The sequence below is a fragment of the Nannospalax galili genome, unplaced genomic scaffold, assembly GCF_000622305.1.
Source record: "Nannospalax galili isolate Female #2095 unplaced genomic scaffold, S.galili_v1.0 scaffold325, whole genome shotgun sequence".
Lineage (NCBI taxonomy): Eukaryota > Metazoa > Chordata > Mammalia > Rodentia > Spalacidae > Nannospalax > Nannospalax galili.
In genome coordinates, this window is record NW_008355159.1 from 1,408,577 (window position 1) to 1,434,657 (window position 26,081).

At 39.4% G+C, this 26,081-nt stretch overlaps 1 protein-coding gene across 9 annotated transcripts in view; it reads right to left on the reverse strand.

Annotated features, from left to right (window-relative positions):
• Reps2 (RALBP1 associated Eps domain containing 2) overlaps positions 1–26,081 on the reverse strand; it is a 258,844-nt gene that overhangs the window by 166,558 nt on the left and 66,205 nt on the right. For all 9 annotated transcript variants that reach the window (XM_029555606.1, XM_029555605.1, XM_008852210.3 and 6 more), the window contains exon 2: positions 11,607–11,730. In XM_029555606.1, the coding sequence (XP_029411466.1) occupies positions 11,607–11,730 (124 nt within the window). The remainder of the gene's footprint in view (positions 1–11,606; positions 11,731–26,081) is intronic.

A 26,081-nucleotide genomic window follows, 5' to 3' on the forward strand; every position in this document is an offset into this window, starting at 1 on the left:
GGATGTCAGAGAGGACATCAAATCCCCTGGAACTGGAGTTATAGATGGTTGTTAGCCACCATGTGAGTGCTGGAACCAGGGTTCTCTGCAAGAGCAGGCAGCTTTATTAACTGCTGAGCCATCTCTCCAGCCCATCAGACCCCAATCTTATCTAAAAGAATGTTGGCAACTGATTGCTGCTAGATGAAGAAGAGCTGATCTTACTAAAACAAGGGACTCTAGATAGGCTGACTAGACTCAGTGGATGGACTTGCACTGGGGAACGGCTGGGGACACTGACAACAGAGTGGACAGTAACAGTGATGACAGAGTATATGGGCTCGGGGGGGGGCTATGGGAGAGTGACATTTGGGATGCGGGTATAAACATGAATAAGATTGTTTGGAATGCTCTGTATGAAATACACAAAAAAAATCAATTAAAAAAATAGCAAGCTGGTTCTTAACCAGTGCCCTACATTAATGACCCCCCTTCCTGGGACAAACTTACTAGGTTGAACAGTTTCTCACTCACTATAATTCTTTAAAGGAATTGTCACACCTGATCTCTGGCTGTCTGTTGATAACATAATGAAGAAAATTGTATGAAGTCAGAGCAATCACACTAATGTTCAGGAAGATTCAAGTGTCAAAACCATTAGCCAGTCACAATGGAACTAAGAACTGAAATGTAACAGTCTGGTATATTTACTTATCTTTCCAATTTCTGACAAAACTATTCTGAAAATGAAATGATGCTTCTGGCATGCTTCTAGTTCTCAGCACAGTGAGCCACACACAACACATGATAAAAAGACCCACAAAAATAAGGATAATATTATGGATTAGGCATAATGATTTGCATCTGTAGCCATTGTTCAGGTTAATTCTGTGTGCCCTTACATTTCATTTCTATCATCCCTTCATTCCAAAAACACAGCTGCTCTTCCAATGAGTGATGCTGTGATAAAGCCAAAAAACATGTTAGCAACAGTATGCTAGCTCCCCAGGCAAAGAAGGACCCTGGTTCTCTAATATCCACATCACATTTATTTTTAGTTGCTATGTCCACATTTGATTCAAAGAAGCAGGCAATATGACAGATTCCTGTGTGATCAATCAGTTAAGGACCCAAGAGACAAAAACAGAGGAATCAATCTGGAAAGGTAAATGAAAACTGTACTCTAAAGAAAGGCGGCCGCCATTTTTAATGTTTTAATGCTTCTTAGTCGTGGGTAGCTCGCCAGCACTAAAGGCAGGAATGGATTTCAAAGGCAAAAAGGTTAAAAAAAAAAAAGAAGAAGAAACTCCAGAGTCTTAGGGAATCAGACAGATGCCAATTCTACATCTCTGTTCACAGGAAGATAACTCTTTCAACTTAGTCTGCAAAATGGATAGACCTAAAAAGACAGAACTAGACATTACAAAATACTTTGTACCCTGGTCTGACCATCAGATGGTAAATCTACTTCAAATACTTTTACATGAAGAAAAGCAAGAGGTGATTTGTATTTATAAGCTCCCTGGCCAATGTTTTACTGGCACTCGGTCCCAGGAACAATGGAATACAAGCATAGCATTACAAATCTTACCAGCTGTACCAAGACTCCCAGATACCCTTAAGGACACTGTCACTTCACACATTCTCTTGCTTTGCCTATGGCACTTCTCCAGAATCATTTGTTTAGGAAACAAACTCTCTCCTCCAGATGGCCAACAAACAGTGAAAGACAAGATACAGCTGAATTCTTCTTGTACTTTCTTCAGCCTTATGATTTTAAACAACTCTCACTTAACAGAATTGTAACCTTACACAACAGTATTCTTATCATTGAAAACTTTCATGATGGCGTTTAGCTCTCTGAAGCTGCTACAAACTATTTAAAAAGGTAAAGCTCTGCTAAGACTTCTCTCTGAGTTGTTTTTTCATATGTACACTGAATTTGATAGTGAAAATTTATTAGAAGATTAATAAAGTATCTCCTAAATGGTGGTGCATGCAAAGTGATCACAGAATGTCTTTTTATAGTAGCTGGTTAAAATCTTGTCTCCTAAACTTAATTAAACTAACACATGGGAAAAAAATTAAAAGTTCAAATTAAATGTTTATGGGGTCAGGAAGACAATGAGAGAAGCCATCTGAGGCAACAATCTGTGTTGTAATTGTATCCTAGCTTGTAAACATCAAGCATAGAGATATTTTGTATGGCCAGGCATTGTGGTGTATGTCTTTAATCCCAGCACTTGGGAAGCAGAGGCAGGTGGATCTCTGCACATGTGAAACCAGCCTGGTCTGTATTGCAAGTTCCAGACCAGCCAGGGTTAAAAGGTAAGACTCTGACACCAAAAACAGTGGTTTTATATTAAATATAAATGAGAATTCTTCCCTTCTGCAAAGAAAGCTATGCTTCTCCCATCTGTAAATGAGTAACCTTCTAAAAATTAAGGAAAATATCCTTTATTTTTCCACATTTAATGTAAACACAGACTACTTCAATTTTCTCTTGCCACTAGAAAAAAACTATAAGCACCATAAATACAATAATAAGTGGAAAGTGATGCTGGATCTCATTACCTAGGCAACAAGGTGTGGTGGGGTTTGGGTAGAGAGCCCATGTCCCATCTAAAATGTTTAGCACCATTTAATTCTGTTAACTAGGAATATGATGAAAGCCACAGATATAATTGAGTTTTTAGAAGTAATGCTAGAAATTCTTTGATGGAGCTAGGGAGATGGTTCATTGGATAAGAAGGTTTATGCTGCAAGCATGAGAACCTGAGTTCAAATCCTCAGTACCCATGTAAAAACCTGAGCATGGCTGTGTATGCCTGCAACCCCAACAGGTGGGCAGAGACAGGAGTATCATGAGAGCTTGTTGGCCAGCCTCCCTGGGTAAAATGGTGAACACTCCCCAGTTCGTTGACAGACCCTGTCTGGAGGCAATAAGGTGGACAGCAATTGAGGAAGACAGAAAGTGGACCCCTGGCCTCCACTTGTGCATGCACGTATGTACACACACACACACACACACACACACACACACACACTACACACATACCCCTCTGCACACTCATAGACATGCAACACACACAAGACACAAAAAGAAAAAAATTTAAGGTGAAATAAGTTGGCCACAAGAAAACAAATACCTTATGATTCCACTTACCATCAAGAGTAGTGAAATTCATAAAACTAGAAAGTAAAAGAGTGGGAGCGGGCATGGTGGCACACACCTTTAATCCCAGCACTTGGGAGGCAGAGGCAGGTGGATCTCTGTGAGTTCAAGGCCAGCCTGGTCTGCATATCGCACTCCAGGTCAGTTCAAGCTACAGGGAGACCCTGTCTCAAAAAGACAAAAAAAGAGAAAGAAAGTAGAAGAGTGGTTGCCAGACATGAAAGAGTGAGAGGAAAGTGAGTAGTTGCTTAATCAGGGTGTCCATTTTAAAAGGGGAAGTAAAAAAGTTCTAGAAATTAGATGTGGAACAACGTGAATAAATTTAACACTTCTGAACTATACACATAAAGAGTTAAGATGGGAAATTTTATGCTACATGAATTTTATACCAAAAAGCATAATTTTACAGGCTAGATAGATGGCTCAGTTGTTAAGAGCAGTGGCTGCTTTTACAGAGGACCCCTGTTCAGTTCCCAGCACCCACATGTGTGTAACTCCAGTCCCAAAGGATCTGACACCCTCTTCTGACCTCCATGGGCATTGCATGCTTGGGGTAAAATATTCATATACATAAAATTTAAAAAATTAAAATTTTAAATTAATTTTACATAAAAGTTTAAAAGGTCAAATTAATGCTAATTGTTTTAACCCACTATCATCATTTCAAAATATAAAATAAAGTTATGAAGGATAATCATATAGCTAAGTGGCATAGTACTCTGCCTACCATGCTCAAGGCCAAAGGTTCAATTCTGAGCATAGCCAAAGAAAACCACATATATTAATAAAGTATTTTATCTTATTTTTAGTGCTGTCTTCAAACTCACGTGTATATTTTACCATCACTGCATACCACAATTCATACTTGTTACATTTACAAGTGGCTATTGGTTACCATTCTGGAATGGAGAAGCTTTAGTTGATAGTTGCCACCAGCAAATATGAGCCTCTACTTTGAGATTTCATCTTACCCAGTCAGAATGACTAAGGTCAAGAAAAAAGACAACAAACGCTGGAGAGGATGTGGGGAACAGGGAACATTCATGTACTATTGATAGGAGTTCAAATTGGCACAGCCACTGTGGAAACAAGTGCGGCGGTTCCTCAGAAAACTAGAAATAGATCTACCATATACCCAACTATATCACTTGTAGGTATATATACAGTGGACTCTAATTTCTACTACAGAAGCACATGTTCATCCATGTTCATAGCTGTCCTAGTCATAATATCTAGGACATGGAAACAGTCTAGATATTTGTCAACTGATGAATGAATAATGAAAATATGATACACATACACAGTGGGATTTTATTCAGCTACAACCTTACCTCCTGGGCGTCTTACTCTACTCCTGGCCATCCCATCCCACCCACTCCCAAGGAGTTGTCTTTTCCATAAAGAACTAAAATGTTTGTCATACTCAAGACTTCTCTCCTAGCCCTAAGAGACTGGGAAAGTCTGTCAAATAATCAGAGCACAGACACCCCAATCCTCTCAATTCAACCAGAGAATCTCTGTTTTTGTTTTCTTGGATAATTTTTGTTTAGAAGAGAGGAAAAGGCCACTGAAACCATTAAAACAAGAGTCGCCACTGTAAAATCTTTCCACTTCACTCAGCATCTAAAGACTTAAAGAATAGGAAGGCAAAAGGATTAGAATCCCTACCATGCCTAAAAGCCTTCATTCTTATCCAAGAGGCAGCATTCTCAGTGCCAGCACTTTGCTTACATTTTAGACTGGAGAACTTTTTGTTGTATGAAAGGGTGTCCTGTTCCCATACAGTGTAGGACAGTAAGTACTACCCATGCCTCTACCCACTAGATACTGTAACATCTTCTCCACATTTACAACAACCAAAAATATCAACATACATTGCTTAATAGCTGCTGAAAGAACAAAGTCACCTGAGTTAAGAATGATCATTTTCCAGATCAGTGAGAAACCAAAAGGAGCAAAATGATTTGCCTTAGAATCTTCTTGGTGGTTGATTTGGAATGACAGCACGATGCACAAATTTTGTGATTTCACAGAACAGTAGAAATCTCCACCATCTCACCACAGACCAACATAAAGTTGCCAATTTTTTTTTGCCAAGAAAGTTAAGTGGGACACCATTTGGGATGGGCTGATGAGGAGGATTACCATGCATTTAAGACCAGCCTGAGCTACAGAGTGAGAACCTCAAAAAGCCATGTAATGGTTTGGAGAAACACAAACACACCATTGCATTATCAGGGTTCCCAAAGGGACTGTGGAAAAGAAATCAAGGGATCTGTCACCTGGATAAGAGGGGGGGGGAAACACACTTTTATTTCCCCTACTCTAAGTGAAAGTAAGAATTTCTTTCAGTTAGGAATGTAGGCAGAAAACCACTATGGTATCATTAGTACTACTTGTGAATTTTTTGCTATTTTTATGTCACATTACAGTTGTAAACATCTTGATGTATTGTATTTACTCATTACTGGTCTACAATTATGGTAGTTATTTCAACCACTGTGAGATCTTTTATCCAATCCATTAAATTAAAAAGTGTGTATATTGCTATATAAGAATTCCTTTCAATATGTTTGTGATCATGCTAATTAATTACATTTATAATCCTATGCTCTTATATGCATTTAAAATGTTATTCTGGTCTGGGGCTGTGGCTCAGTGGAAAAGCACATACTTAGAATGCCCAAGGTCCTGGATTTGATCCCAGGACCTCAAAGGAAAAAAAAATCTTAAGAAGGGGCCCATGGGCTTCAAAATGCCAAAATGGTCACACACACACACACACACGTGTTAAGGATTCCACTCTACACCCTATTTAACTTTCCGTTAGTTTTCACACGTGCTCAAGTCTAGTCCCCAGAAAAGAAAGGTAACACAGGAATTCTCTGTGTTCCTCAAGTTCCACTGCCTATGTTGAATCACCTATTTAATCTCAGTTCCAACTAGAGTGAGGCTACCAAATGCCAACATTTAGATATTCACTAACCTATTGGGTGGTCTTACAATTGCAGATTCAGTATTAAAGGGTAAGTTTTTTAATTATGTTTTAATTATGTTTAACTTATGTTCGTAAGTTTTAATTATGAACCTTGCATCCAGCATCCATATGGCAGCTAACAACCATCCTTAATTCCAGTTCCAGGTGATCCAATGCCTTCTTCTAACCTCAATGGGCACTGCACGCACAGGTGCATTTGTATACATGCAAGCACAACACTCATACACATAAAATAAAAAAATAAATTTTTAAAAATTAAAAGAGTGTGCCAAGCATGGTGGCATACGCTTTTAATCCCAGCCCTCAGGAGGCAGGAGCAGGCAGATTTCTGCAAGATCAAGGCCAGGCTGGTCCACATACTGACTTCCAGGCTGAGACTAGGGAGACTCTGTCAAACAAACAAAAGAAAGAACCAAAAAATTAAAAGAGTGACAAATTATTGAGATGGTTTCCCTATGTATCAACATCCAGTTTATTCACTCACTCACTCACTCATTCATTCATTCATTCATTCATTCATCCAATATGCTTCTGAGTGCCCCCAATGCAGGTGCTAAGGGAGCCTCTTCTCTTCCTCTCAGGCAAATTTACAGGCAAGCAAGGAAGACAGATTTAAAACTTAGTTAAATGTTTAAGAAATTTTTACAAATTTTCGTAGGTGTTATATGGAAACATACAGACACCAAAGTATGGCAGGGGAACTGTCCTGAAGATGCGCTATCCAATATGCCCACCAAGGTCACCTAACTGCCTAGGAACATGTACTTCCGTTGTGGCTTAGTACTTACTTTAGGTTTTTGTTGTTGTTGTTTGATTGTTTTGTGTTGTCTGTTTGGGGGTTTTTGTTTGCTGTTTGCTTGTTTTTTGAGCCATGATCTAGCTAGGCTGTAAAGCCCAAGCTGGCCTCAAACTCCCTATATAGACCAGATTGGTTTCACACTTCCAATCCTCCTGCCTCAGCCTCCTCTCCTGAGTGCTGGGATTACAAGTGTGAACCACTACACTTAGCACTATTTATTCTTGATTAGGTATTTTTATAAACTTATAGAAAACTGTTAGCTAACAAGTAACTGTTGCTTGATAGATATGCACATGAATTGCATTTTAGAAATGAATTCAATAGCCAAAGTTGCACTTTTACTGTCCTTTAGAGCATTAATTAGGTTCTTACTATAATCCTGAAGAATGAGGAGTCGGCCATAGGAAGCAGAAAGGAACAACAGAACTCTTGGAACCTAAGAGCTCAAAAAAGTGTGAGTATATGCTCTGCAGCAGGAACAAAATCACCCAGAAATAACTAAAATGCCATGAGGCTAAGGAACAAAAGGGAAGGCAAGAGAAATGCTGGGTGTGGTGGTGCTTGCCTTTAATCCTAGCACTTGGGAGTCAGAAACAGATGGATCTCTGTGAGTTCAAGGTCAGGCTGGTATGCAGAGCTAGCTCTAAGCCAGCTAGTGCTACATAGTGAGACAATCTCTCAAAAAAAAAAAAAGAAAAAGAAAAGAAAAGAAAAATGCGGCGAGGAGTAGAGGTCTGGGATACAGATGGAAACGTAGATAGTGTCTAAATAATGGAGGGCCTTACAGACCAGTGCAGAAATCTGAATTTTATACTATCTACAAGAAAACCACTGAAGAGTTTCAAGGAAAAGGATAATGTAACTATCGGGTCTATTTTGAAAAGATCACTCTTTCCCAAGTGGGAAATGAGGTAAGAGTTAGGGCCAGAGAACCAAAACAAAAACAAAAACCATTGTGTTACTGAAGTAAGTGACAGAATGTGGCCCGGTCCAGTAGAGAGAAAGAGATGGAAGCAACAGGTAGTTGCTTAGAGCCATAGTGCCAGAGCTTTTGATGGATTACATTAAGGAGTAAAAGAAAGGAATCCAGGATGACTTTCTGGCTTTCTAACATGAGCATCTGGGGGTGGTAGTTCCACCTGCCACAATAACAAAGACTAAGGGATAGAGAGGTAAATATCCCATATACACATGGGCACATACCATTCACAGGAAAGTGCTCTCTGAGGGTGACAAAGCAACTGTAGCCATTTAGATTAGCTTCTTTTTTGTTATAATCTTTTTATTATTTATTGTATTTCCTCTTTTTTTAAGAAGCATTTCATTACAGCTTCAACATACTCAATAAGAGTTTCCAGAGCAAAGATACATCTCTTTCAAAAGTGGCTATAAAATTTTTAGGTTCGCTGTTGAATTAATACAGTTATACAATATTGAACTCAGTATAAGCCCTGTAAGACATAAAATTGAATGAGTTTTTAACCTTAAAAAAGATCTCCATTTCCTTTTAAAATATACTGTTTTTTGCATTCCCTCTAGACTTCAATGTCTGTGTCCTCATACATTAAGTTAATAGAATGCAAACAACAAAGCAGAAAACTCTAAGTGGCAGGACAAAGTTTGTTCCAAGCTTGTCCTCATTCCTACTCAACATATGCTGACTGCAAATAACTTTTAGTTAATAAATCTTTAAATGAAGGGAGATAATTCAAGATAGACTTGCACAGGTGTTTCAAAAAAGGAACATCAGTGTTTATAAAATACCAATAAGAAAACCTTGCTATTTGTGACAAGGTGTTAATCTTTAATAGAAGTGGTAAATTTGAAAATCCTTCCAGTCCGTGGGAAATTAATCTGTAGATCTGAACACCCATTAGGTAAAAGACTTAATTCTAACTTAAAAGATGCAACAAGTGTTTCAGACGTTTACTCTGCTGTACAATGAAGCAGGTCTCACTCTTCCAGAAGATAAACCTGAAAAACACTACAATAAAGCTTCATAACCATATTTAATGGAATAAAAATTATCAATGCCTATGAGAAATCCAAATCCAATATAATATAACTCCACCATCAAAGCCAAAGTTGCCTGTAGCAATTGCTGTCTTGCAGCAACAAACACCAAACCACTTGAAGAAACAACACTCCATCAACACATCTATTTCAAAGAACCAAATTCTATATACCATGGGATGACTTGGGTACAATTTTTATCTCCTTTGGAAAATGTCTCATGATTACAGATTGTAGGAGTACAGTTAGCCTTGTACTCCTAGGAAGAAGTATTGAAAAGAGCCTATCTTGCATAGCAATTAAGAGCATGGGGCTTGGGAGACAGCTCAGTGGATAAAGTGCTTGCTAGATGGTATGAGGACCGATGTTTAGATCCCCAAAACCCATATAAAAGCCAATCAGTCATGGAGGCCACCAGTAATCCCAGAACTCAAGGAGAAACAGGGGACCTCTGCAGCAAGCTGGCTAGCAAAGGTAGCTGGAATTGATAAGCTCCAACTTCAGAGAGACCCTGCCTCAAATGCAGAAAGTAATCAAGGAAGACACCCAATGTCAACTTCAGGCCTTCACATGCATACAGGCACACACATATATTATGTATACATATATAAAATATATGTATACATATATATGTATATACGTGTATGTATTCCTGCACACACACATGCGATAAAGAGCATGGAAGCAGATCAGGGTGGTGCTAGGGAGACAAAGGCAGAAAGATTCTGAGTTCAAGGCCAGTCTGAGCTATAGAGAAAGATCTTATCTCAAAAACATAAGACAAAAGGATGTTGCTCAGTGGTACAGGCCTGCCTGCCTACCATGCGTACGTCCCCAAGTCTGATACCTCGTCCCCTAAAAAGAAATATGAGGACTGGGAATGAGGCTCCTGGTTCCAAACTCTACTAACTGGGGGGGGGGGTCCTTAGGCAAATTACTCAACCTCCCTAAACTTCAATTTCCACGTCTGTAAAATAGAGAAAACAATAGGATCATAGCAAAGATAGCTATAACCAGTTCACCTCTCCTTGCAGATATATGAAAGAATTGTGTTCCTCCAGCCCGCTCCGCAGTAAAGCAGATCCACCCATGTGACAAGATCTGGTCAGTACAGCATGAATGTCATACAAGAGAAAGAATTTAACCACTAGAGTGAAAAATAATTGCCATTTTGCAGCAACCGTGGGGACAGAAATTGTTGGAAAAGTCCCATAAAGTAAAGCATCCACGATCACAGAGTCCTGACATGGAGGGATCACACTGACCCAACTACAAAGTGGGACACAAACCTCTACCTACTTAAATTATTGAGATTGCAGTAGCATGTATCATGGCAACTTATCCTGAGTACTCTATCTAATTTAGTGAGATGATGTGAAGATTAAATGAGGCAGTACCTATCACATTAAACCCTTGATAATTTAGTATGGTGGCTGTGGTTCCCTGGTGGCTTTGTCTCCCACAGCCAACTCTGACAATTGTGTCATGTATTTGTATTATACCACAGGGCCTGTATGAACAAACTATGAATTCTAAACCCATTTAGGTATCAAGCAGAACTTTCACAGAACAGACAAAAACAATTGAGTAAAGTTTTACCTCTAAATTAAGAAAACAGAAACGGTTCCTACATAACTAGGTTTAAAAAAAAGTAATCTGTTATCACAGTGAATTATCAGAGGACTTCAATGCATTCTTTGAATAATCAACTTCATACACATTTTCAAAACTCCTACTAAGTAGTAGAAACACTACTTAGCATTAGGGGCTTTGCTTTCTGTCTAGGTTGTGGAAAGTGCTCAGGCATACAGTAGGCCAGAGATAGGGATGGCAAGATAAGAAAACGTTCTCTGAGGAAAAGGCTGGGGATGTGGCTCAGTGATAGAACCCTTACCTAATATGTGCAAAATGTTCTGGATTCAAACCCCAGCATGAGGGCCAGGCGCAGTAGCTCATGCCTTTAATCCCAGCAGTCAGGGGGGCAGAGGCTGGCAGATCTGAGCGATCAAGGCCAGCCTGGTCTACATAGTGAGTTCCAGGCCAGGGAGACCCTGTCTCCAAAAACTAAATAAATAAAACAAAACAAAAAGAACAAAAAATAACAACAAAACCCAGCATGAAAAACTACACACACACACAAAAAAAAAATCTTGAGAAGACAAATTCATTCTGGTAAAACAGAACAGTTCCTGCTTCAGGACTGGGAATTAAAAGATGAGTAGATAGGACTGGGAGAGAGAAAAAGGAGAGCTTCACTTAGCTCTTCAGTTCTTCCATCCTAATCCATAACAGAGCCCTAAACAACATTACTGGTACCTCAAGTGGAAAATTAAACTGAATGTTATTTATTTTGCCACAGGTCAGAGAATTCTTGTCCCAATCTCATCCTACTAAAGAACAAAATCTATTTTAACTGCCAGTTAAAAGGAGCTAATCCCAGGTCACTCTATCATTTTTTCCCCAATTTGAAAAAGAAACTAAACTACCTGATGAGTTTTCTTACTGTATTTTAAAGAGGAGTTAGAGGAAGCTAGGAGAAGTTCCACAGAAGTTTATACAACAGGCTTTAGACACATCAAAAAGAGTTCATAATTGAGAAACCTGTCATGGGCAACAAAACATTATCAGTACGAGATACTTACCACATTTAATACTCTCTGTCCGCACAGGGAGGCCTGACTGGGCTGCAGCAATCAATTTCAGGGCAACATAAAACTGTGTTGGACCAAAATAGCCAGCCCGCTTTGCACCACAGAGTTCTGTGATCTGAAAAAAGACAAGAAAAACTATGCTGAAAACTCCATTTCATAACAGGAAAAAATGAGACAAAGTTAGATGATGAAACCTCAAGGATTTCACAGTGTAACTAGGCAGAAAGCCCCTCAGGAACCTGTATGCACACAACAGTTGCTTTCTTTTTCCTCTGGTTTCCAGGGTTTTTTGTTTGTTTGTTTGTTTTATGGTACATGCTTTTATTTACTTATCTTTTTAAAAAAATTTTATTAGAAGAAGCATTTCATTACAGCTTTAGCATACTCAATAACAATTTCCAGAGCAAAGATACATCTCTTTCAAAAGTGGCTATAGAATTTTTAGGTTCACAGTTGACTAGTAATAATCAGATACATAAATTGCATTAAAAATGAGTTTTTCTGTATGAAACAGCATATTTTAAAATGAAATGGAGATATTTTTTAAAGGGTAAAATATCATTCAATTTAATGTCTTACAGGGTTTATACTGAGTTCAATATTGTATAACTCTATTAATCCAGGTTGGTTTTTAAATTCAGATCACTAAGTTCTTCCTATTCACAATGTTTCAGAACTTATTTTCCTCTCTGTTTTGAAGACAAAAATAAAGGTGACAAATGATGGCTGTTACTCTTAGGAAAATGAATGACTTTTTTAGGGAGTGAATTCTAATGTACAAAGTCTAGAAAGTCACTGGGGTACGAAGATAACAGGTTAGTCATTACCACTACTTAGGCATCATCCTAGCTTACCAACACTGACTGTGAATTCTTTTTATAAAGTTCTCAGGCAAGAACCGGGGACATAACTCAATGGTATCAGGCTTGCCTACAACACAAGGCCTGAGGTTCAATCCTTAGTATCACAAAAATAAAGTTCCATGGCAAAATTACTTCTTAGTCACTGAAATTACACCTCAGATAATTCTTTCAGAGGAACAAAAAAGCACTATACACACAAATACTTTCAAAACACCACAACAATTATTGGTTCCCATTCTGTTGTGTGAATTAGAACATCTTCCTCTCTACCAAGACCAAGCTCAACTGTTGTTCCTCTACAGCTCCTTCCTAATGCCTTGGGTACAATAGTTTATTTTCCCAGTGTACTCTGAAAGCATTCTATTTAAATAACTATTAATGTTCATCAAATGATCCACTGTTTGGGATTTGCTTCAAAAAAGAAGAGGAGACAGACTTGAGCATGTGGGTAGAACAGGAATAACCAAGAGTTAATAATTGCTGAAGTCAGCTGATGGGTTCATGAGTGTTCATTCTCCACATTCAAATTTCTGTACTGTCAGTTTCAGCACTTAGCACATTCAACTATAATTATCTATTCTGTTCTGATGCCCTCTAACATGAATTCTCTTTAAGGCCAGGGGCAACTTCCCTTTAGGCCCCAGCAGAAGGATAGGGACCCAAGATGTGGTCAATAAATTTTCAATCAAGTGAATGAAACTTACACTTGAAAATAAAGTGTAACTGAGTTTTATAATATATCCATTATTGTAAATATGTAAATTACACACTTTAAGGTGTAGATGAGCCTGAACATGGAAAACACTACAACAGAATCTGTGTAGCTCCAGTATCGAGGTAGTCGTCTTGCAGAATAATTTCTAAAATAAAAAAGTTGTAATCCGTCTGTGTAAATGTGTCCACTGGAGTCTAGTCAGCCCATCCAGTGGCTGTAAACATTTGCGTGCAAACACCTGAATGAATAGAACTCAACATGTATGGCAGAGTGCACAGAGTTTGGTGCGGGGATAGAGGGAGGCATGGATGGAGAAGGGGGTCTGGATTTGAGTGGGAAATGTTGGATGAAATTTTAAAACTCAATAAAAATGTGGAAAAATTGTAATCCTTGGGAGGTGAATAATTTATTATATTTCATAAAGTGAACAATTACATATCAGAAAGTGTGAATGTAGGGGGCCAGCGAGATGGCTCAGGAGGTAAGGGTGCCTGCCACAAAGCCTGACAACCTGAGTTTGATCCCAGGACCTACATTGTAGAGGGAGAGAACCAACTCCTCCAGGGTGTCCTCTGACCTTTGCACTTGCACACTGTGGCACATGCATCAATAAATCAATTAAATGTAACACATCACAATGATGGTAATATTTATTCTATCTTATAAGGTGTTGCTGCCCCCTAGTTTATACAAAGAAACTCGTTAGGCAAAAAGTTAAGTGATTACTTCAAGGTCACAAATTCAAAGCCAGTACTCAAACACACATGTGCTTAGGCCCAAAGCTCACAGTCTGTCCATCATATCATGGGCAGGAAAACTATTGCACATGGGACAAATCCAGCCCACTGCCTGGTTCTGTACAGCCCACAAGTTGGAAATGGTCTTTTCAGATGAACATCTGCAGTCAGTTTGAGGATAGAGAATACTAAGTTAGAATCTCATTAAGGAAAATGTTATTCCCAAAGCATTAATTCCATTTTTCTTCCAAGCACATGCAACTTGTCTTTTAAAAGTAGTTTGGGTATGGGGACGTAGCTTCGTTGGCAGAGTGTTTGCCTAGCATGCATGAAGAAGCCTTGGGTGAGATCCCCAGCACTATATAAAATTGTGCGGTATAATATGCCTGTGATCCCAACACTCAAGAGATCTCCGGAGGCAGGAAGGCCAGAAGTTCAAAGTCATCCTTGGCTACACAGTGACTTCAAGGCTACTTTGGCCTACATGAGACTGTGTCTCAAAACAATGTTTTAGGTAGCTGCTTTTCATATCTTGAAATTTGTCAATAAACAGCTTTTAGAGTTCACTTTCTCTCTTGTTATACAAGTACTTCTAGAATAGCCTTGATTTTGCTGCTTAGTCCATGAAGTCTAAAATACCATCTGGCCTTTTATAGAAAGGGACACCAACCCCTACATAACAACACACAGACTCAATTAGCTCTACTTTATATCCTTTCATATATCCTCAATAACCATACAGAGGGGATTTTCTTGAATTATTCAGCTACGCTAGGTGAATGCCAGCTTAATAGGGAACACTGCCATTCAAAGAAAACACATGCTTTCACTCTCTTCCTCAGCCCCTACTGCTTACTCATTCATTTCTTATACATTTGTCTAAAATTTTCAAAAGCTTTTAAACAGGGTCTTCTTATATTACTATAAAAGTTTTTCTATAGTAATCAACTGGAACAAGTGGACAGCATACTTCGAATGTGAACAAAACCTATTCAAGGGGGGCCAGGAAGATAGCTCAATGGCTAAAGTGCACAAGCGTGTACACTTGAACAAGTGTAAGGACCAGAGTTTGTATCCTTAGCACTTATATAAAAGCCATGTGAGTATACCAGCCTGCATGTAATCCTAGTTCTCTGGAGGCAGAAACAGAGGATCCCCAGGGCAAGGTGGCCAATTAGACTAGCCAAATCGGAGAGCTTCAGGCTCGGCAAGAGACCCTGCCTTAGTAAACATAGCGGGCAGTGATCAAAGAAGACACCTAAACAGAAGACACCCAAATATTAACCTCTGTTCTCCTCAAGCACACATGCACGTGCCCACACACAAGTAAATATGTACACACACAAAATATGTGCCTACACACATGTAAATATATACACAAAAAAAATCTGTGCAGTAAATCACACACTAATTTGGGCTAGGTATGGTAGTCTATGTCAGTAATTCCAGGCTGGGGAGATGGTTCAGTGGCTAAGTGCACTGGCTGTTCTTCCACAGGAACCAGGTTCAATTCCCAGCACCCACATGGTGGCTCTAACAACCTTTCCATAGCTCTAGTTCCAGCAGATCCAAATGCCCTCTTCTAGCCTCCTCAGGCATTGCACAAATATGGTACACTTACATACATGCAGGCAAAACACCCATACGCATAAAAATTAAGTAATTAATTAAAACCACAAAGTTCAAATGTCTATTGGCATGGTATAGGTAAGCCTTGCAAAGATTCCATCTGTAACTCCAGCACTTGGAAGCTGAAGCAGAAATATTTCCATGAGTTGGAGGCCAGTGTTGGCTACAGAGTAAGTTCCAGGTTATCCTGGGCTACAGAGTGAAATTCTGTCTCAATAAATAAATGAATAAGATTTTTACTTTAATTTTGTTTTGGTTTTGTTTTGCTTTGTTTTGTTGAACCTGTCTTCCTGTAGCCCCAGTTGACTTGGAACTCACTATGTAGACCAGGCTGGCCTCAATCTCAAAGAGATCTGCCTACCTCTGCCTCCCAAGTGCTGGCACTAAAGGCCTGTGCCATCACGCCTGGCCTGATTTTTATTTCTTTTTAATTTTTTAAAAAAATTTATTTTTTTTATTTTATGTGTATGCATGTATTACCTGCATGTAGGTTAAGTGCACCCGTATTGTGCAGTGCCCACAGAGATCAGAAGAGGCTGTCAGATCCTCTGGGACTGGAGTTACGGACAGTTGTTAGCTGCCATGTGGATGCTGGGATTCAAACCCAGGTCTTCTGCAAGAACAACCAGTGTTCTAAACTGCTGAGCCATCTCTCCAGACCCTGATTTTTTAAGACAAAGCTATTACATAAATCTTCAGAAACATCCTTTGAAAATGCGCTTAAGTATTTGGGAAAACATAATAATCCAAGATCTCCCAATATGTTAGTTGCTGTCAAATTGCAAATCAATTGTGGAAACTATTATTTTTAGAGCCCCTACGAACACACTTAATTTAGAGCTAAATACCTATAATAAGTTATAGGCCAATTCCAGCCCAAGTTGTACTGGCAGACGTTATGGCACAGACCTTGTCTGTCAGTATTCTTGGCTCAAGGTCCAAAGCTCATTCCAGCAGTTAGGGAAGAAAAAGTCTGCCAGCCTAGGTAGAAGGCATCTGAACAGGGAAAATGACACTGGGCAAGAAAATAAGGCACCTGTACAAGACAGGTCTAACAGCCAGACATCATTTGGCAATGCCCAGAAAAATGACAATCTACCTTTTGACCTGGCAATTCTCCTTAAAAAAAAAAAAAACTTACATTCCATGTTAGAGAAGCAAAATAAGACATGTAGTTCATTCAATACAATATTATCAAGATATAAGCTGGAAAAGACCTAGTGTTTTGTGAATAGTCTCTCTCTAATTGAATAAACTTCACATATTACAAGGCCTACTTCTCAGCTTGAAAGTTGAGAATCAAATGTCCTGGTTCCCTTGCAACTGAGATGTAAATATGCTACATATTTACATCTATTAGTTCTATTAGTAAGACATTCCAACAAGAGACTGCTCTGGGGAGAAAAACAGAAGGAAAGGGACTGTGCTCAGAGCTTCTACTTTTGAAGCTATAGCTGCAAAATTGTCTTTTTGGTGCAGAAGTGGAGGAAGAAACATTCAAAAGCAGTTATACAACTGGTGTCTGCAGGTCAGTGAAGGTAGCAGTACATATAGCTTCCACTTGACCAGAATAGCATGCGTGGCTTGGGTTTTGCCTCCAGCAAGTCAAGTGTCAGCCTGTTCCTTCAGCTTTCCAAATAATCCCATGCATTCCCTAAGACCCTAACCCCTTTTTAGCTTGACCTAGAGAAGACTCTGTCATCATCCATAAAAATCACCAACTAAAGGGCTAGAGAGATGATTCAGCGGTTAAGAGCACTGGCTGCTCTTGTAGAGGACCTACATTCAATTCTCAGTATCCACATGGTGGCTAAGAATCATCTGTAACTCCAGTTTCAAGGGAATTAAACGCCCTCCTCTGACCTCCCTGGGCATTGCATGACACAGGAGTACCAACATACATGCAGGCAATACACTCATAGACATAAAATAAAAATAATAAATAAAATACTGAAAAAAAATCACCAACTAACAAGGAATGGGGAAGTTCTTAAAGAGTGATACAGAAAGATCTTCAGGATAAACTGAGAAAAATAAAAAGTGAGGTGCTCAGCACTTGCTATAGTAGGCATCACTTCCTTCAAAGGGTGAACTGACTACACATACTTTAGAGATATGTTTATAGGCTAGCTCTAGAGGTTGAAGCTTACAAAAGTGGCTGCTGTTTGCCTCTAGGCAAGAAATCTGAGAAGACAGAGCACAGGAGAAATAAACAGTTTACTGTATAACATTTTCTATCTTATAAAGTTTTATTTATTATTCTTATTTTATATGTATGAGTGTATTGCCTGCATGTATGTAAGTGCACCCATGTTATGCAATGCCTTCAGAGACAGGAAGAGGGCATCAGATCCCCTGGAACTGGTGCTATACATGGCTGTTAGCTGCCATGTGGATGGTGGGAATTGAATCCAAGTTCTCTGCAATAGCAGTCAGTGCTCTTAACTACTGAGTCATCTCTCCATCATATATCCTACAAATTGTTAATCACATGGGTATAGTATTTCAAAATTTAGAAAAATTATAAGGATTAAGAGATACAAACATCATGTCAGCAAGAAATATTCTAGAAGTACACCAGAACCACTCTTATTAGATCTTCTATTAACTGCAATTTCAGAACAAAGTGCCCAAATAGACAAAACTTCAAGGGTTCCTACTCACCCAACCCAATTTTAACTCACAAACATAGGGTTCTTTCCTCTACATTGCCAACACAGAACAAAGCAATAGCCTGCTTTATCAAAAACCAGCTATCTTCGTCAAAGGAAGCACTGTCCAGCTGGATGACTGTAGAGAGTCATCTGATGTCCCTTGGTTTTAGATTTCATCTACAGGAATACAGTAGTCAGAGCAGATAGAATGTAAGGCTTTGTCAAGTTCCAAACACATTCTATGAAAATGAATTCCACAAGTAAATTCTAAAATGATGGCTTCAACCTCTCACTCTGGCACTTCCAACTTCCAACTTGTCTTGTGGTTCTCAGGACACCTGCTGTAGCCTCCTAAAAAGATGGAAGCCTCTCAAGGTCAATTCTTGCATTTTTACTGTTTTCATATGTGGGCACATGTGTGTGTGCATGTATGCACAGGTACACACATGCCATGGTATACATGTAGAATGTAAGATGACAACTTTCAGGAGTTAGTTCTTGTTTTCCACTTGTTTCTAAGGCAGAGTTCAATTCCTATCACCCACATGGTAGCTAACAACCATCTGTAATTCCAGTTCCAAAGGAATCCAACATCCTCTTCTGACTTCCGCAGGCACTGGATGACAAGGGTGCACTTACACACATGCAGGCAATACACTCATACATATAAAATAAAAAATAAAATATTTATTTTTAAAAAAGAAAGATGAAATCATAACATTTCCAGAAAATGCATGGAACTTGAAGTCATTATGTTAAAAAATTCAGACACAGAAAGGCAAATTAGTATGTTCTTATATGCAGAACCTAGTTTTAAAGCTACATGCTCGTGTGTGTGTGTGTGTGTGTGTGTGTGTGTGTGTGTGTGTGTCATGAAAATAGAGATGGATCATGAGAGGGTAAAAGAGCAGTAAGAGATTTAAAGTTAGAAAGCACAGAGAGGGCAATAGAGGAGGGAGATGAATTCGAACAAAGTATAATACCACATATGTATGAAATTTTCATAATAAAATTCACTATTTCGTATATTAACTTCAAAAGTTAATGAAATTTTCTAAAAACTAAAAAAATAAAGCAGAAATGCAAAATACATGTGTGCATGGAGGGGAGCCATGAAAGTAGGAAAAGGACAATGAGAGGGATGAGATCTTAAGGGCGGGGGAAGGTTGGAAAAGAGGGTAATGAAATTCATGTGACATGAAAGCAGAATGGAGAACTATCTGAGGGGAGGAAGAAGACCAGCAAGAAAGGGACAAGATGTGGTGGTTCATGGAAGGGGAGATAGAATTCACTGATATAAATGGGAAAAGGGAATAATGAATGGGATGGATTTAATGGGGTAGGGAATAGGAGGGTAGGGCAAAAGAGAGAGTAAGAGGAACAGCTAACACTAAAGGCCTTTTGGAAGAATCATACAGAAACCCACTTTAGAAGCTTCTGTTAATGTATACATACACAACATAAATAAGAGTTTAAAAATAGTTACTCTATAACAGGGGTTCAATGGCCCTAATAGGCACTACAGGGTAGCAAATGAAAACCCAATGCCAGGAATGGATTCTCTCTGTTGGACTTATTGACCAGGAGTGTCCCATAGACCATCAAACAATACCGCCTATTGCCATGGCACTTGGATAGCTACCAGAACTTGGCAATAAGACCCTATTGCTGAAGACACTATATACTTGAGTCACAGAGCAAGCAAGGAGAAATCAAGCTGGTACTGACCTCAAAGCTTCATCTCTGCTGTCTAGCTTTCATAGCACTAGAAGATACTATGCATGTTACTGACAGAGAAAGTTAACCATCCACCTTACCCAGCTGTGAGCACTGCAAACTACAATAACAACTGGCTTGGTAAATATGCCCACTGGTGTAACAGTGTCACATATGTTATAGGAGTAACCAACCATATTGGATTAAGGCCCATTTCACAACATGGAGACCATATCTGACACTGTCATCAGGGCCAAGAACCTGTGCTTGACACATCGAAGGCCACAGAGGAGAACCTACTACTATAATTCTGCTAAACAGACATCATATTAAATTGACTCTTAATGACTTATTGTTATACCTATAGATTAGGTGCATCTCTCAACTCTCACCAGCGAAGGTTCTTCTTACAGCAGATGACAATAAACACAAAGACCCAGAACTGGTCAACATGCTGAGAATAAGAGACTGCAGAGTGCTCAACTCTAAATGGAACACCTACAGTGCATCCTCTCTACCCAAAGTTCAGGAATCATTGCAACAGAGAGGGGAGAAAGATTGTAAGAGCCAAAGATAGTAGATAAATATAAGGAAACTGCTGTCTGGAACCACAACACTTATGACAACATAATAAAATCCATGCAAATCCAAGCCAGAAATGGGTCTATCATGGATGGGAGAGAGGCAGGAAGCCCCAGCCCTAGCAGAGGATCTACTGGTAACTGGTATGTGCTGGGACAGGGAGAGTCAGTTTTCCTTACTGGTGTGATACCTGCAAGGTTGACCAGACTCCAAGGGATAGAGCCACACCCAAGAGCATTTAGGAAACACAGATTAGACTCTATAGACAGTTTTTAAAAAATTGTAATAGAGGACATGAAGTCAGGGGATAGTAAGGTGGGTGGAGAGCAGGTTGGAGTCTATATGAAATTCTCGAATCAATAAAAATATTTTTTACAAAGAAAGAGACAGGGTGATGGAAGAGGACAGTGGGGGAGGAAAATAAAAAAGAATAAAGTGTAATGACATGCATATGAAAATGCCAGCATGGAACACATTGCTCTGTATGCTAACTTAAAAATAATTAAAAGCAGCTGGGCAGCGTCATGGTACACACCTTTATTCCCAGCATGCAGGAGGCAGAGGCAGGTGGATCTCTGTGAGTTCCAGGCCAGCCTGGTCTACATAGTAAGTTCCAGACCAGCTGGGACTACAGGGAGACCCTGTCTCAAAAAGACCAATAATAATAATAACAACAGTAATAATAGTAATAATAATAATCAGAAACGGAACTACAGGGCATGGTGGTACATACTTGTAATCTCAGCACTCAGGAGACTGAAGCAGAAAGAACACATGTTCAAGATCTGTTTGGGCCATATACAGGGAATCTATCTCAAAAAAGAAAGAGAAAGGGAAAGGGAAAGGAGAAAAGAATGGAAGGGAAAGGAGAAGGGGAAAGAAATGTAAAAGGATGTACAGCTTTGAAAAAAATTATTTTACAGTGGTTTGTTGTTTAATTTTTGAGACATGGTCACATGATCTCATATAGTGATGGTTAGACTTCAATTTCTGTTTCCACCTCTCTCCGAAGTTCTGGGATTACAGGTATAGGTTACCATGCTTGACTCAATAGTAGTTTTGTTTTCTTTTAGTTTGGTTTGGTTTGATTGACCTCTTCGGTCTTTTTTTGAGATAGGGTCTTCCTATAGCCCCAGCTGGCCTAGAACTCACTCTATTGTCCAGGCTGCCCTCAATCTCACAGAGATCCACCTGCCTTTATTTCCTGAGTGCTGGGATTAAAGGTGTGCACCACCATGCCTGGCTGCTATAATAATTTTTATTATGCATCTAAATTTTGCAAGAATAAGGATCAGTTATGACACTGTTGATGATACTGATCTCTTGCAACTTTTACAAACCAGGCCTTCTTTGGCAAGCCAATGCCACCAATTTCTAAACTACCCCACTTAGTGCAATCATGTGGACACTTATCACCATAAATTCAAAGGTTCTTCAGAGCTGATATGTGTCTGGAAAGAGGTAGGGATCCAACCACTCAAAGGTGAACAGATGGGAAAATAGGTCATGGAGTGAACCACCAAGGCATAAAGGATGCCCCCTCCAATTTAGGAGAAAAGAAGAGCATATTCTAGAGTAAGAACTAAAATTTACTGAGGGCAGACTGTGCCAGGCATTGGCTTAAATGCAAGGAATTAATGAGATGAAGGAAACAGCACATACACACAAGCAGTCTTAACACTAGAACCGAATTAAAATACAATTACAGCACAGATTACAGGAGGAAATTACTTTTAGGATTCTGGCCCAGGTTTCTAGGATCAGCATACCACAGAATTTCTGTGCAGCTGGAAACAGAAATTTCAGGTGAACACAAATGTACTGCCAGAATTATACAGTTTTTGCTGGTTCTGGCAACTCAGACTTAATTTGAAAGCCAAAGGATTATCCTTGCAGATAGTTCATTTTCTGACATTTTTAGTACTTTTCAAAAGTAAAAGGTAGACTGTCATACATGTCTTTAGTCCCAGCACTCAAAAACCTAAGACAGGAAGATTGCTTTGAGCTGAAGGGCAGCTTGGGTTAAATAGTAAGTTCCAGGCTAGCCTGAGCTACAGAATGAGACCCTGTCTCAAAAAATAAACAAAAATGCAGAAATTATAGATTCATATTTTTTGGAATTTTTCTGAATTTATTGATTTTGACACATTTTATATTTTGTGCAGAATATTTTATGCACATATATCTCTTTTTTAAAGAACTAATGGTTTAAATAAAAAGAGTGAACCAGGGCATTTCAAATAAATGGAATACCAGTATTATACACTGATCTTTGGCATGCTTAAGGAATGAATAAATGGAAATTCAGTCTCAGCTCACACTGGAGCTCTAACTCTTGGCCCCAAATCTAAAATAAGCTGGAGCCTTCTAGCATGGAACTAAACTTATTCCAGAAACGTCTACCTTGGATGGGGTAAGCAATCTGACTTCATTAATTTGGTTTCTTTGTCAAGTTCCCAGTGAAGACTATCCAATTTTTAAAATAACAGACTCAGCTCTCACCTTCCTGGCATTGTGGCAGCCTCCCCCTTGCAGAGCCTGGTGACATCACCTACTCCAGGGCACTAAAGCTGGAGAAGGGCCTTCTTCCATATTCAGGATTGTACTCTTCCACAGCAGAGTTTCTTGACAACCAGCACAGTCTGGCCCTCTACGATATCATGGCATATCCACATGAATTTAAGTAGCTCTGGCCCAATTAACCAGAACCAATCCCACAGGTTAGCCTACTAATAGTCCTGTTATGACCTCAGATGATTTATATTAATTGTCAACCTGACAAGATGTAGAATCACCTCGGAGATAAATCCCTATGCATGTCCGTAAGGGATTTTCTAGATTAGGTTCATTGAGGTGGCAAGATCTACCCTAAAGGCTAGACCAAATACAAAGGAGAAAGAGAGATGAACAGCATTCATTTTCTCTGTTTGCTGACTGTGGACACAATGTGACCAGTTGGCTCGTGCTCCTGCTGCCATGACTCCCCTGACATGATGGACTGTACCCTCAAATTGTGATCCAAAAGTAAACCCTTCCTTCAGCTGCTTTTGTCAAAGTATTTTGTCACTGCAACAAGACAAGTAATAATGGCCATAATACATTGATTCAATCTCTTTCCAGTACTAAATTCCCTGTGTTTCCACTATTTCAATAGTTCAGGGCTTGACTTTGTTCTCATCTATCTGTCTTCATCCTACACCTCACCCTTAGCTGACACTTCTTTAATGACAAAGTTCCTAAGCTTCCCTAGCTTCAATCTCATGCCACTGAGCTTCACTTGCCAATTAAATCTACATGGATATATCATGGTAATGTACAGGACTGGAGTGTTCTGACTGTCATGAGATTCTGATGTGGGGGAGAAGAATCCTGAATATAAATGATGGGCACTTCTCCAGCTGTAGTACCCGGGAGTAGCTAGCTTTGTGACCAGACTCTTCAAGGAGGAGACTGTCAGAACATCTGGAAGGGGACAGGTGTACTTGCTTTTTAAACTCAAAAGAGGCATCCCTAGGACACAACATAATATCTTATGCTTAGCCTGAATCACATGTAGACATTGTTTTGTGTGCCTGGACAGACTTTCCACTGTCTGATCTCACACAATCCACCCATCCCCCTAAATGAATGGCCCACCACAATGAGTGAACTTAGATCAAGGTCCTGATTGTTCCCATGATGTTCTGTCAGAAGTACAGCATTCTCTCTCTTTCTCTCTCTCTCTCTCTCTCTCTCTCTCTCTCTCTCTGCCTAGGGTTTTAACAATTTAAAAGATAGTCAACACAGAAAGAGTAATCCCTATTGTCAAAGAGTTTATAATCTGATTGGACGGAAGGGGGTATATCTAAGATATAAGAAAGATGATCAACACTTATTAAACACAGACACTGTGTTTCTCTACATGGGTATTATTTCTAATATCTAAATGAACTCTACAAGAATAGTTTCACAAACAGGAACTTCAGAGTTCAAGTAAGTTATTTACACAAGTCCTGAAATAATATGAATTGAAAGATCTTGTTGTTCCAAATTTATATTATAAATTTCACACAGGGCTAGAGATGTAGGTCAGCGGTTGTATTAGTTACTTTTTTATCTAATACAACTTTATGCAAAAATAACACTAAAGACAAAAATATCAATACAAATAATACTATTGACTCCAGAGGTGATCTCCACTAGGTGTTAGTTACTTTTCTCATTACTGTGATAATAAATACCTGACAAAAGCAACTTAAGGAAGGAAGAGGGTCTTTTGGCTCACAGTTTGAGGATACATTCCATCAATGTGTGGTGGCAGGAGTGTGGGGCATTGATCACATGGCAGCCATAGTCAAGAAGCAGAGAAAGATGAATGCTGGCACTCCGCTTCCTCCTCCTTATTCAGTCTGGTACCCTAGCCCATGGAATGGTGCCACCCACATTCAGGGTGTATGTGAAACCACTCTGAAAATACTCTCAAAGATAAACTCAGAGCTTTGATTCTGAATTCTATCAAACTGACAGTCAAGAATGACATCACAGTGGCAGAGTGCTTCCCTAGCACACATAGTAAGTCCCTAGGCTCTATCCTCAGCACCACAAAATAAATGTCGGGGTGGAGAGATAGTTCAGTAACTAAGAGTACTTGTTGCTCTTGCAGAGACCCCAGGTTCAGTTCCCAGCACCCACATAGCACCTCACAATCTGCCTATAACTCCAGTTCCAGGGAATCCAATGCCCTCTTCTGGTCTCCATAAGCAACAGGCACATGTGTGGTGCATATACATGCAAACAGGCACTCACACATACACAAAGTAAAAATAAATAATTTTTAAATGCCATATGACCCAAATTCACTATGCAATTAGTCAACCTAAAGGCTTGCTGAGATACAATCATTCAGTTCTCTTAAGTGGCACACTGTGGAATAAATGGAGTCTCTTTGGACCCACCAACTGAAAGACATACTGTTTGTAACTTGGCAGCCAGAGATACATGCAAGTTAGCCCCACTAGTTTCAAATGACCATGAGCATACATCTGTGAAAGGTAACAGGTGCTGGGGTACAACCTCAGGACTATTTCCTCCCAACAGAATAGGAAAACAAGTCACAAATCTAACTTCATCATAACTGTGTGGTAAGCATCTGAGTTAACCAGCATATAGAATAAACTAATGAGCATTTGTCAAACCCCAATACTTTCCTTATTTCTTCAAAGCCAAGGTCTGGGCACAGGATTGATGTTGGCCAGACATCATCCACATGGCAATTTGAATCCTTGATAAGTACTGCAAAGCAGTTCTGGTTACAACACCACCACCCAGTCCCAGGGCCAGCCCTATACTTTCCTAGTGTGGTTGTAGCAGAAACATCCAATATTCAGTAGCCAGAATACCACATCCTCGCTGGACCAATTCAGTAGTGTGATCTGGCTGTAGTTCTGGCATTTATTTTCAAAGACGACTGCATTCTGAGGTGCTGGAGGTTAAGATACCAGCATATCATTTTGGTGGAATGCATTTCAACACAGAACACATAGCACTTATAGAAAGTATTTGAAATGCATGATGGCATAGGTCTTTAATCC